The 12,443-nt window shown below is 53.6% G+C and overlaps 1 protein-coding gene and 1 pseudogene across 1 annotated transcript in view; one reads left to right on the plus strand and one right to left on the minus strand.

Annotated features, from left to right (window-relative positions):
- Positions 1–2,983: 2,983 nt before the first annotated feature.
- Positions 2,984–12,443, minus strand: part of Kiaa1614 (KIAA1614 ortholog) — a 35,253-nt gene continuing 25,793 nt past the window's right edge. Inside the window, exons 8-10 of the mRNA XM_077802762.1 lie at positions 9,005–9,132; positions 8,114–8,298; positions 2,984–3,723 (exon numbers count right to left, since the gene is read on the minus strand). Coding sequence (XP_077658888.1) covers positions 3,530–3,723; positions 8,114–8,298; positions 9,005–9,132 — 507 coding nt within the window. The 3' untranslated portion in view covers positions 2,984–3,529. The remainder of the gene's footprint in view (positions 3,724–8,113; positions 8,299–9,004; positions 9,133–12,443) is intronic.
- On the plus strand, positions 9,988–11,749 carry LOC144256904 (DENN domain-containing protein 10 pseudogene; annotated as a pseudogene).

Consider the following 12,443-nt stretch of genomic DNA (forward strand, 5'->3'; position numbering starts at 1 on the left):
CTCTGCGACTTCAGCGGCTCAAGCCAGCCTGTGCCCAGATACTGCCTCAAGGAAGTGGCCTTGTCAGAAAGGCCGCGGCATTCTCTGCCACCCGCGAGTAGAGGCGGAGAAGTTGCTGAGCATGGTGTGGACAAAGGCTGGAGGCAGCGGTGCGTCCTGTGTCCTTTGTTCTGCCCAGGCTCACAGCGACACTCTGCTGTGCCAATGCGACTCACAGTTGCCTCCGGAGGGAGGATGGGATTGCTGCCGCCTGTACAGTCCCCTCCTGGTCGCAAGGCCTCAGCAGAACTCCCTCCTCCCTCTGGCTGCACCCGGCGCCAGGAGACACAGGCGGCTTCTCCTGGTGGCTTTTGAACTGCTTCCTTCCCCTCACTCACACCCGAAGACTGACAGGTCTGAGGCTAACGTTGGGGCCTCTCTGTTCTGTGTGTTCCCAGTATCAGGTGCATCCTGTGAGCCTCTGGGGACATGGGTCACCCTATGTGGGGAAACCGAACCTTCACACAGGCTCTGGATTTTCTGTCCTGAGGCCTTGTCCTTGCAGTTAAGTTCCCACTCCCTCACAAGACCCGCACCTCCCCCCAAACCACCTTCGCGGGCCCTCCCTCAGGGCCACAGGGGGCCAGGACCTCTGCTGCCCAGCCCAGGCTGTGTGGCCATGTTGTGCTTGACTGGGTGTCTTCGCAGGGCCCCATTCTCTCCTGGCACCAGGCCTGGCTCCTGGTAATACACCAGGAAGGTTCTGAGGGTCCTGTTTGTGAGGAGGCCTTAGGCCTCCGTGTCAGCAGCTCCCCACGCAGAGCAAATGGCAGCGGCAGGCGGGAGGTTGGAAGAACCGGAGTCCCTCCCGGCACACAATCAGGCCTGGCATTATTTCACCCTGGGGGGTCACTGAAGCAAAGTTGGTGCCTCCCACCCACTGTCCTGGGTGCCTTTCCCCTTCCTTCTAGGCTATTCTGGCATGGAGAGGGGGCACAGCAGTGGGAAGAATGGGTCCCAAATCACAGGGGTAGGGGAGGAGAGCCTGGCCATTGCCCCTGAACTTGGTTCTCCATCCCTGTGAAATGAAGGCAGTAAGTAAGACCTACCCGGCAGAATTATCTTAGAGACTAAGCCAGGCATGGTGGCACACACTTGTAATCCCAGCCACCCCGGAGGCTGAGGCAGAAGGATCGCAGGTTCAAGGCCAGACTCAACAACATAGGACCTTGTCTCAAAATTAAAAAAACAAATGTTAGGGTCTGTAAACAAGTCAGGATGGCGCCTGGCATTTTGCAGAGGGAGTGGTTTGTGAAGTCACGCCAGCGAGCCATTAAGTGTGGAGATTCCTTATTGGTTGACTGCTGTATCGAGTTTATGTTAATGAAGATCAGCTGTGTGGAATGTATATCTACCCCTCCTGTCCTACAATAAACAGCTCCCACTCCTGCTGCATCAATCTACACAAGTTGCTTGTCACCCCCCCCCCTCCCGTTAGTTTGCTGCAGCCAGACTGCGGCAAATAAAAAGGACTGGAGATTTAGCCCAGCAGTAAAGCACCATGGATTCAATCTCCAATACTGTAAAAATAATAATAGTAATAAGGACTAGATAAACATGGCAAGGCCTGGCCCGCCCCTGGTGGGTGGCCGCTGCAGGAGCTCCTCCCCAGAGACTTTCCCTGTCTCCTCCCAATGCTACCCCACCCCAGCTCCTCAGGCAGGAAGGCAGGTGGTCCTTGCCATCCAGAAAACCCAGGGTGCTTTTGGACCCTGAAACCCTCCCCTGCCCTTTGCCATGCTCGGATGGAACCCAGGGCCTGGCATATGCTAGGCAAGCACCCTACCACCAGCTGCACCCCAGCCCTGAAGTCCTTTTCAAGGTGAAATTTATCCTGCTTCATGACCCTGAGGGGTGCCAGAGCTGCCAGGGTTTCCTCGGCTGTAGTTTCCGACTGCGGGGCTGTTTTGGGTGGGGAGGGGCCCAGCCCCTAAAGCTTGTGGCTCTTCCTCCTTCACCCCTGCCCTGAGCCTCTGGGCTCAGGTGGAATCTCAGCCCCAGCCTCCAGGCCACTGTGAGAGGGACTTTAACTGGTTCTGCGGCTGAGGCCCTGGGCACCTGTCATCACCCCTCGGGCTTGCTTCCCCACACCAGGGCCCTTCCTCGCTCACAGCCTTCTTTAGCCTCCAGTGCCCCTGAAGGCTGCCTGGGACACTCACTTCAGCCTGCTGATGGTGTGTGGTGTTGTGTTATTATTATTATTTACCACAGTTAACACCAGGCAAGTTCCAAAATGGCTCTAGGCTGCCTAGCCCACTCCCCAGCGGCACCTAGCCACGCCCCTGGGCTGTCTCTCCCCATCTTCAGCCTGACCCAGGGCCCCTCTTCCAGCCCTAGGCCTCTCCCTGGAGGCTTCTGCATCTACTTGGTCTGTGACTTTAACCCTGGGGGCCTCCCCCGCCTTCGCCTCGGGCATGCTCACTGGCCACCCCGTGCCCTCCTGCCTCTGCCCAGTCCCAGGCCTCCAAGGGCTGGTGAAAGCCGAGTGAGCCCAGAGAAGTTTCAGCTTGCATTTTAATAATTTAAGACTGACGCATGGCCACACACGGGCAGATCCCCAGCCCTTCTGGCCGTATCCAAGCCCAGCGTGGGAAGCACCCAGGTGGAATGGCCACGCCTGTTCTCTGCAGCCTCCCTGCTGCCTGCCTGCCCACCCACGGCTGCCACCAGGGAGGTCTGGATAGGGAGCTTGCAGCTGGGGGCAGGGGGACACCAGCTGCAGGCCTGTCTGCACGCTGGACAGGAGAACAAAGCCGCGGCCTTCCCGGCCTGGCTGCAGCAACTGGAGCAGAGGCGGGGGGCGGGGCGGACCCACGGGCCAGCTTCTGCCCATCTCAGCTGTACTTCCCTGAACTTGGCCTTGATTTCACTTTCCCCCTACATATCCCCTTACATATCATTAAAAAAAAATTCCTAGAAATTCTTAATGTTCTGGGTACCAGATAACATCTTCCAAATACTCTCACACCCTGACGGGGGGTGGAGTACTTCATCAGGCCACAGGTTTGAAGGTTTGGCTTGGGGTATCTGCTGGCTGGCTGGCTATTACTCCAGGATGCTGGGTCCCTTTCTGGATGAGGAGCAGAGGTGGTGAGTGGGAGCCAGGAGAGACACGGCTGATATGGCCTCCATCTTTGGTTCTGCAGTGTTGGGGACTAGGGGCACCTTTGAAGGGGAATGGGACCGGTTCTCAAGGGCCAATAAAGGACCCATGGAATCTCTCCAGTATGCCCCAACATGGGGCAAGTCAATGTTGCCATCACCTCGAGCATAAAAGGACATCAGGATTTTCTTTCCCCAGTTCTGCATAAATTAATAATCTTAAACAGATTTCTGGCCCTAGGGGAGTCAATCACAGAAGCCCTGCCATAGCCCGAGGGGCGACATGTCACCACCATCTGTGGTTTAAAACGGTCCACAGAGTATCTCTGCAGTGCATTCCAGCCATTCAATCCCGGGGCAGTTCAGAGCTTCCAGCTGCACTTCTGGGTCACCGTGGGACAGGCCTCTGCCGCAGGACACGTAGTGACAAACTCTCTGAGTGGGCCAGAAGCTCCTGGACGTGAGCCAGGCCTAGCCCAGCAACCTTGGCCCCATTCACCTCAAGGATCTCGTCCCCCACCCCGAGCAGCCCTGAGAACAGCTTGGCAGTGTCCAGGTCAGCCATCTCCTGCACGTAGAGCCCTGCAAAACAAGGCAGAATGCAGCAAGTGAGACCCGCGTCAGAGCTGGCAGCGCTGCAGGTGCTGTCCAAGCACAGGGGGAGAGGGCTGGTGTGGGGCACCGCCACTCGCACGCACAAGCGTGTGCACACACACGCACGCACACATGCACACACACCTGGTTCTATCTTGCAACAACTGGCTTTATACTGAGATAGAGTGTGTCTCTTCCACGGCATAAGCCCATTTCTCTGTCTCCTCTTTAAAAGTGAAAACACTTGAAGATGGTGTTGTTCATCCACACCCCAGTGTGACTGAATTAATCTTATCTTTTTTCCAAGATGTAACATAAAGAAGAAAATAATTTTTTTTAAATGCCTACTGGGTTCCTGGAACTCAGTGGGACTCATAAATAGATCCAGTTGCCACCCTGAGTGGCACAGGACCAGCACAATGGCCAGGGTGTTAGTGGAAATAGCTGAGGCCCAGTTGTTTGCCACATGGTACCTCCGGGACTGACCCGGCCTCTGTCCTACTCACATACAGTTCCTCACTTGGGATTTGGAGGCATCTGGGCAAAAGCCCAGGAAAAATACTTCAGAAGCCTTGATGGCTTACTCTTCTGTTTCACACACCCCCTCCCTTCCCCTCCATGTGACGAGGCCCCGCCTGGCCAGCATGATTATTGCCTGTGTCTAGAAGGTGCCCAGCAAGCACAGGGGACCGTGCTTCTCTGCCTATTGTCTGCCGCTGATTCTCAGGGAGCCCACATTGCTGAGGCAGGCCCTGCAAGACTTGGGCTGGCTTCCCCTGTCCTCTGCTGGCCAAGCAGCACAAAAGCATCCAGCTGGGGGCTGGACACCCTCTCAAATTCGCCATCAGCTGCTCCATCTGAGATTAAATGAGGCACAGCTTTTTCAGGGAAAGCTGGATCCCAGTACCCGTTTTCTGTACTGAGTGACCACAGGGGTCTAAGGGCCTAGCCCAACCTGCTGGAGGACTACAGGGGATGACCTTCAGGGACAACATTTGTGGAGCTGACCACACTGGAATTTGCTGGGCAGCCTAGCACAGCCTCCACCCCTCCCACTGCCAGCCCTGCCCAACTGGCTGCACATGGGAGACGTGAACAGCTGCCCACACACGGCCGTCTCCACTTCCTCTTCTAGAACCAGGTGCACAGCAAAAACCCGAAGGGGCATCTGGCTGGTTCTTCAGGGTCTGGTTTGAAACCATCTATGGCCCCTTGGATTAGTGGCCTGGAGGAGCCGGGTCCAGCTCGGCCTGAGTCTGGCTTTTCAGAGCCAGCCTCTGAGCCTGGGGTGTGTAGGAGCCCCTGCCCCTGTTCCTGCTCCGCACACAGGGCTCTGCACCCGTTCCCGGCCTGGGGTCTGGCGCTCCCTTTGGTTGCTTCTTGGACAGGCTGAACCTTCCCAGCAAGGCTCCCGTCTGCCCTCCTGGCTGCACGGGGCTTTCCGCCAGGCCTTGCCCTCTCTTTACTTCCTCTCTATGGCATCTGGGCAGCTGGCTTGCTCTTCTCCACACCTGTGGCATGGGGAGGGATGGGAGGGAACCCCAGTGACTCTGGGGAAGCGTCTGATGCACAGTGGGAGAAGCAGGTGGGGAGTAAGGATAGACCTCAAAAGAATGCTGACCGTACTCTGGCATTTGGGGGAGACGGGTAGGTGTCCCAACTCGGTCATAACCAACGTGACAGAGGCCGCTCTGGTAGGCTCTTGTTGTTCTCTGGAGGTGGCTTTAGTTGAGGATGCGGGTCTCTGTTACAGCAGTTATAAGCAGAGGCAGAGCCAGCTGTCCTCACGGGCTGGTGTAGAATGGGAGGTGACAGCCAGCAAGTTAACAGCGGCATCCTGACATTTTTAGCAAGGAGCCAGACCAGCCCCAGCTCACGGCCCTCTGAGGGAAGTAACTGCTGCTGGAGAAGGCCAGGAGCACCAGACCTGCCACGTTCCCTGTGCTCAGGGACCCCTGTGTGACACCAGGGGCCAACTGCAGCAGCAGGAGCAGGGCACACCTGGGAGGACCCGTGTGGTGAGGGGAGCAGGCCAGGGGGGCCCAAGGAGCCCTTGGTGGTTACAGACCCTGCCCATCACCGCTCAAGGACAGGAAGTGGGGGAAGGGCTCTCTCTACCTACAAAGGGGCCAAAGAGACTTTGGAGGGGGTAGGGGGGCATGCCCTTTTGTGGGTTCTCTGTTTCATGTTTGGTGCTGGGGATTGAGCCCAGGGGTACCCTATCACTGAGCCACATTCCAGTCCTTTTTATTAATTTCATTTTTGAGACAGGATCTCCCTCAGTTGCCCTGTCTGACCTTGAACTTAAAATCCCCCTGCCATAGCCCCCTGAGTGGCTGGGATTGCAGAGAGCCACCGGGCCCCGCTGTGTTTACCGTGGGCACATTGACAGCTGCATGCAGAGCATGCTGGTCCCTGTCTGGGGTTCTGTTCCCCAAATACACCTTCTCTTTCTGCAGAGGGAAGAGAAGAAGAGTGCTGGACACGTTCCTCCCAGCCTTACTGAATGCCCCTCGGACTCTTCCAGATTGGTTCTGTTATCCTCATCCCACCTGTTAGAGACCTGAGCTCAGAGGGGAAAGTTGCTTGCTCAAGGTCACCTCACAGCAGGGGCCCTGAAGTACACCCAGGCCAGGGCTCTCTGGCTCCGCAGGGCCTGCTGGGAGCCTTTCTGGGTTCATCTAAGGAGAGGGGGCACAGGGAAGGTGGAGCGGCCGACGGCTTGGGGAGGGCTGGATGAGGCTCAGTCTGTGCTCACAAATGCCATCGCCCCGTGAGGACTGGCTCCCCCCCGCCCCCAGGTCTAGAGTAGGGAGGACCTGTCTTCATGCTCATGTCCAATCCATCAGTGAACTTAGTCAAAACTACCTATAAGACTCCCAGAATCCACCCCTTGTAACCCTCTCGGTCTGGTGCCACCCCAGTCCGGGCCACCACCATCTCTGAAACTGGTTTCCAGGACGGCCTTTGTCCCACCAGACTCTATTCTCAACACAGTGGCTTTAGGCCCTTCTCAAGGGTCAATCTGAGAATTTTGCGCTTCTGCTTGAAGCCCCCCAGTGGCTCCCGTCTCACACAGTGGGAGAGCCAAAGTCACTCAGGGCAGCACTGCCACCACCTCTCTGAGCTGGGCCCCAGCCTGAGTCCCTGGCAGCTCCTCCAGCAGCCCACACTCCCCCTCCTCAGGACTTGGCACTTGCTGTTCTCTCTGCCCCGAATGCTTCTCCCCTGACACCAATGTGCTCCTCCTGTCTCTGCTCCGGTGTCATCTTTAAAAAGCGTGTCTATGCTACCTTACATTTTTCACTGAGGTACGCGAGGCCTGTAAGGTCACACACATACACATCCCACATCCGTGATTCTCAAGGCAGACCTTTTGTGAACACAGCCCAACTCCCTCCCTGGAATGTGAGCTCAGAGGCCGGGTTCTGTCTGCTCCACGTACTGCTGGAACCCGCCCTGGCAGGTGTTCAATATGTAGCTGCTCAAATAATGAAGGATGGGACAGGTGCCGGGGCTCGTGCCGTCTGCAGACTTGGGAGCAGGCAGATTTTTTTCCAGGCTAAACAACTTTGAGATAAAGCAAGCACTAACCCTCCCTGGCAGGGCCCCGTGACACAGGCCCTGAGAATGTCTTTCTGGGTCATGGCTCCCTCCCTCCCCTCCTTCCCCTTCCTCCGAGTACCTGTCCTCCTTCCCTCCTCACCTCGCCTGGGGAAGAGCTTTGAGCTTTCCCTTGCCTGGGCAGCACTCTGGGCCACAGACCTTGGGCAAAGGCCCACACGAATTGAGTTGCTCTGAAAGACTCCTGGATGGCTGGTACTGAGCAATGCCAGGGGAAGGTGAGGGCCAGGTCTCCCGACGGCCAGTGTGGCATCAAGACCCACAGGCCCCAGCCAGGAGTCTGGAGCCAGGGTCCACCTGACCATGACCCACAGAAGCCAGCCCCAAGGGAGGAACCTGGAGAGTGGCATGGGCAGGCGGGCGGGCAGGCGGGCAGGCTCCACATGCCCAGACAGACCCGGAGGGAGAGGGGAGCTGCTGAAATATCAACCACATCAAAGGGATAGCTGGGACCTGGCAAGTATGGGTGATTTCCCACCGCTCTCCTGTGAAAAGGTGTCCTTCCAGATTCTGATTTCAAGATGTCATTAGGTAGCAGCAGGGACAGCAAGTCAAACCTGGCAGCCCCACCCCCGGGCACTTCACCCCTCAGGGCTGTACAGCTGCCGGCAGGGTCTGCAGGTGCGGACTCCTGCGAACTCCAGTCCTGCAGATTTTGAATCTGCAAAGCTCCGCTGCTCAGCCAAAGGCCAGAAGCCACCCAACAGGAGCCAAGAGGCAAGACTGGGTTTGCTGAGGAAGGGGAGAGGCATACCTGAGTCCCGGCGCCCATCCCCAGAGGCCACACAGAAGCCAAAAGTGCCCTCCGAGGAGCGCTGCAGCTGCAGCTGGCTCGTGCCATCTGGGAACACCTCCACCACGCGGCCCACGGTGCGAGGCAGGCTGGGGGCACCCACGTCTTCCACACTGAGGGCCCGCCGGGGAGGGGCCTTGGCCAGCCTGCGAGGGGACCAGAGACACAGTGAGGACAAGGGCCCAGCCCTTCCCTGGCTCTAAGTTGACCAAGGCGTCTCAGACTTCAGAGTCCGGGACTGAAGGCTGGGGCCCCACTGACCGCAAGGGCAGAAAGAGCAGCCTGGGGTGGAGACCACGCCTGCCCCGGGCTCTCAGTGCCTCTGCGGAACCAGAAAGCTCCCCCACCCAGCGGTGGTGTCTGGACTTTTAGGTAGAGACTTCTGAGAAGCCGAGGAGCCGACGAAAGTTGTAATTTCCTATGACATTTCTAGGAGTTAACAGAGGGGGCACTGGGTGAGAGCACCTAGCCTACAGGGCCTCGGCAAAGAGGTACGTGTGGGTCAAGGGCCTCTCTGGGGGCCCCTGTCTCTGGAGGTTTAGTCAGATCTTTGCTAGGCTAAGAAAACTCTAGAACATCTGATTCCAAGATGTTGTCAGACAGCAGAAGGAGAGAGGAATCCAACCTGGCAGCTCACCCCTTCTGGAATCCCACACCTTCTCAGTGCCCCCTGCACAGGATGAAGGCAGAGGTGCTACTGCTCCACCTGGCCTCTCCAGACAGGGTTTGTTAACGGGGAGGCACAGGCAGCCTCTTAAAGGGACCATGATGCTGAGGCAGGAAGGAATTGAGCTTATAGCTCCACTGGCCATCTCAGAGTTTACTCTCTAGACCATCTGTGTCCACGCTTACCTGCCTCGTGCACTGGAATCTCCTGGCCCCTCTACCAGGTACAGGCTGGACCGGTCCCCCTTGCCGCTCAGCAGAGAATGGAGGTTCTGAAAGGAAGAAGCTTTCCGATGTTGGTGGGAGGGTGACACCTGGTGGAGAAGGCCCAATATTGCAGGTGAGAAAACCACCTGGGCAGGGGTTGACAGAGGATCGAGGTCCTCTTAAGAAAGTGATGTGCAAACTTTGCTCTCTACTTCCAAGCGCTCAGTAGGACCCACCAGAACTCACTCCTGCAGATGGGCCTACACTGAAGCATCAAGGTTGGTTATAACAACTGAAATAACAATTCAGTTTTATACCATTAGTTATCCCATTAAGACAATCTAATTTTCTCACTGATTAGCAACAAAGTGAAAGTTTAAAAATACAATTAAATCATATTTTAAGAGTTAAAGCCAAATATTTTGCGATTCTTTAGTATCCCTTTTATGATCACTTTTGTTCAAAAATTTGCTCTTTATGTACATTAAAACATGGTGCATAAAATGTCCAACAAGGCAATGATTCCTCAAGAGCCCACAAAATGTTGGGAGTGGGGATGAGACAGGTTGGAAGCTCTGGGTGTGTAGTGAGTGCAGGGTGCAAAGCAAGGGTGATGTGTAGGGAGTCAAGAGGGCTTCATCTTAGGGGTCTGGGGTCGCTGGGGGAGCTGGGAAGCAAGAGCTGTCCACGTAGAAAAAGGAATGAAAGGGCAGAAGATGGCTGCGGCTGGGGCGGCAGACACTCAGCTGATGCTCAGGGTTGGGCTGATCGAAAAGGACACAAATGGAGAAGTTCTGTGGGTGTGGTGTTACCCTTCCACGACAGCCACATTAAGGAATCTGCTGCTCAGAAAATGCTGTCTCACAGACGAAAACAAACTTCTCCATCCCTTTGTCTTTGGACAGTACAGGAGAACATGGTTTTATATCACAACAATTGACGTTCCAGATTCTTCAGTTTTGAAAAAGAATGTACCTGAAACATGGGAGTCCAGTTAAAATGATGGAGAGTTATATTGCAGTTCTTACCAAGGGGATCTGCCAGAGTGAAGAAAATGGCTCTTTCCTTAGCAAGGACTTTGATGCTCGAAAGGCATACCTTGCAGGCTCCATCAAAGACATTGTATCTCAATTTGGAATGGAAACTGTTATCTTACACACGGCATTGATGCTAAAAAAAAACGAATTGTTGTTTATCACCCTAAAATAGAAGCTGTACAGGAGTTTACCAGGACTCTGCCTGCCCTGGTGTGGCATCGACAGGATTGGACCATCCTGCATTCTTATGTGCACCTCAACACTGATGAGCTAGAAGCCCTGCAGATGTGCACAGGTTACATTGCTGGGTTCGTAGACCTGGAGGTGAGCAACAGACCAGATCTCTATGACGTGTTTGTGAATCTGGCAGATAGCGAGATCACCATTGCTCCACTTGCAAAAGAGTCCATGACAATGGGAAAACTGCACAAAGAAATCGGCCAGCTAATTGTTCAGTCTGCAGAGGATCCAGAGAAGTCAGACAGCCAGGTTATACAGGATATTGCCCTAAAAACAAAAGAAATCTTCACCAACCTAGCACCATTTTCTGAAGTTTCCGGTGATGGAGGAAAACGAGTCCTCAATTTGGAGGCGCTCAAGCAAAAAAGATTTCCACCAGCAACAGAGAATTTCCTTTACCACCTAGCAGCAGCCGAACAAATGCTGAAACTCTGACTGTGAGATAGGATGTGCGCTGGTGACCGCTGGAAAGCTCTCCTTCCACTCTGATTATCCATTGACTGTGGAAAATACTGGAGATAAGAGGAAATGCTATATTTTCAGTGATTTATCTGAAAGTATTGGGATTTGACCTGAAAAACACTGAAACACATGAAAACACTTTGTGATTTTCTTCCAGCTATTAGTTTCCTGCCTGCTGTCAGCGTCTGACAAAGTGCTGTCTGTAACTATTCCATGTGAGGAATGCCTCTGCCCAGTGTCCTGGAGTGAGGGGAAGCTCTGTCCTTGGGCAAATCACAGCTGATGCAAAACCCTTCATTATTAGTTCCCATGTGTCTCATCGTGTACCGTAAACTAACAGTTTGTTACCAGAAAGCTGCCTGAAATTTTGCTGTTGTAATTCTAGGAAGAACTTTCATTCCTCACAAGGAACTCTTCTTTCTGAGCCAAACTGCTAAGTTTTTTGCAGAACTGTCTAAAAGATCATTCAAGAGACCCTGCAGTTGCACTTTCTTATAAAAGAAAACATTTTTTCCCCTTGGCCTTTAAACATTTTGCCTATATTATGAGGGTTTTGCAGATTTTATACTTTAATAATCCATATTTATACTCCCACAGAAGTGACTGTTGGGCAGCTGAGCCATTAGACCTCTGCACCTAACCCTGTGCTAGCACTAGTCTTCAGAGGAGATGCCAGTCCTTATATGGTAGAGCAAATAACCCATCTTGAGTATTAGTGTCTTAGGACTGAAACAGTGATTTTTTTTTTTAATAGTCAGTAAAGGAATGTGAGAATCAGCTTCTTACAGGGGCCAAAACAAGAGAATGTCTCCAAATGACTTCAGTAAAAATAATTTGGCTACAGATCAAGGTGACCGTTCTTGTTCAGTTGTATACCTTCATAACTGGAGAACTTTAAATTGCCAAATAAGCCTAGAGGTCGAAATTATATACTTGTTATTTTGTTGTGTATATTCATATTAATTTTGAAAGATTACTTTTTACTCAAAACTGTTGTCCTTGAAATCTTATCTGGAAACATGTTTGCAAAACAGAAAAAAAAAAAAAAAAAAAAAAAGAAAAAGGAATGAAAGCCCCAGGAAGAAGAAAAATAGCATGAGTGAAGACATGGACAGACGTGAGCAAGCTTGGCAGGTTCTAGAACATATGTGTGGTCTGGGAGGGGAGGCCACAGAGTTTGTAGGAGATGGGCCAGAACACAGGCCAGCCCTGAAGGACCTCAACCACCCTGCTAAGGAATGGCAGCATGATGTTAAATAGAAGGAGATCAGATCTGCACTCTAGAAAATGACCCAGTGAGGCCCAGCACAGTGGCGCCTACCTGCAATCCCAGCGACTCAGGAGGCTAAGGCAGGAGGATGGTAAGTTCAAGACCAGCCTCATCAATTTGAGGCCTTAAGCGATTTAGCAAGATCTTGTCTCAAAATAAAAATAAAAAGGGATGGGGATGTGGCCCAGTGATAAAACGCCCCTGAGTTATATTCTCAGTACCCCCCCCAAACAAAAAAATACAACAAAAAGAAAGTGACACAATGAGGAGACCCTTCTGAAGGTGGGGGTGGGGCTGGGCTGATGGGGCCAGGCAGAGAAGCAGCCTTTTAAGTGAATGTCACACATGATTTATTACATTTGGAATCTCTGTTGCTAGGGTCTGAATGTCTGTGCTCCCTCCATTCACT

This window comes from Urocitellus parryii, chromosome 9 (assembly GCF_045843805.1).
Source record: "Urocitellus parryii isolate mUroPar1 chromosome 9, mUroPar1.hap1, whole genome shotgun sequence".
Classification (NCBI taxonomy): domain Eukaryota; kingdom Metazoa; phylum Chordata; class Mammalia; order Rodentia; family Sciuridae; genus Urocitellus; species Urocitellus parryii.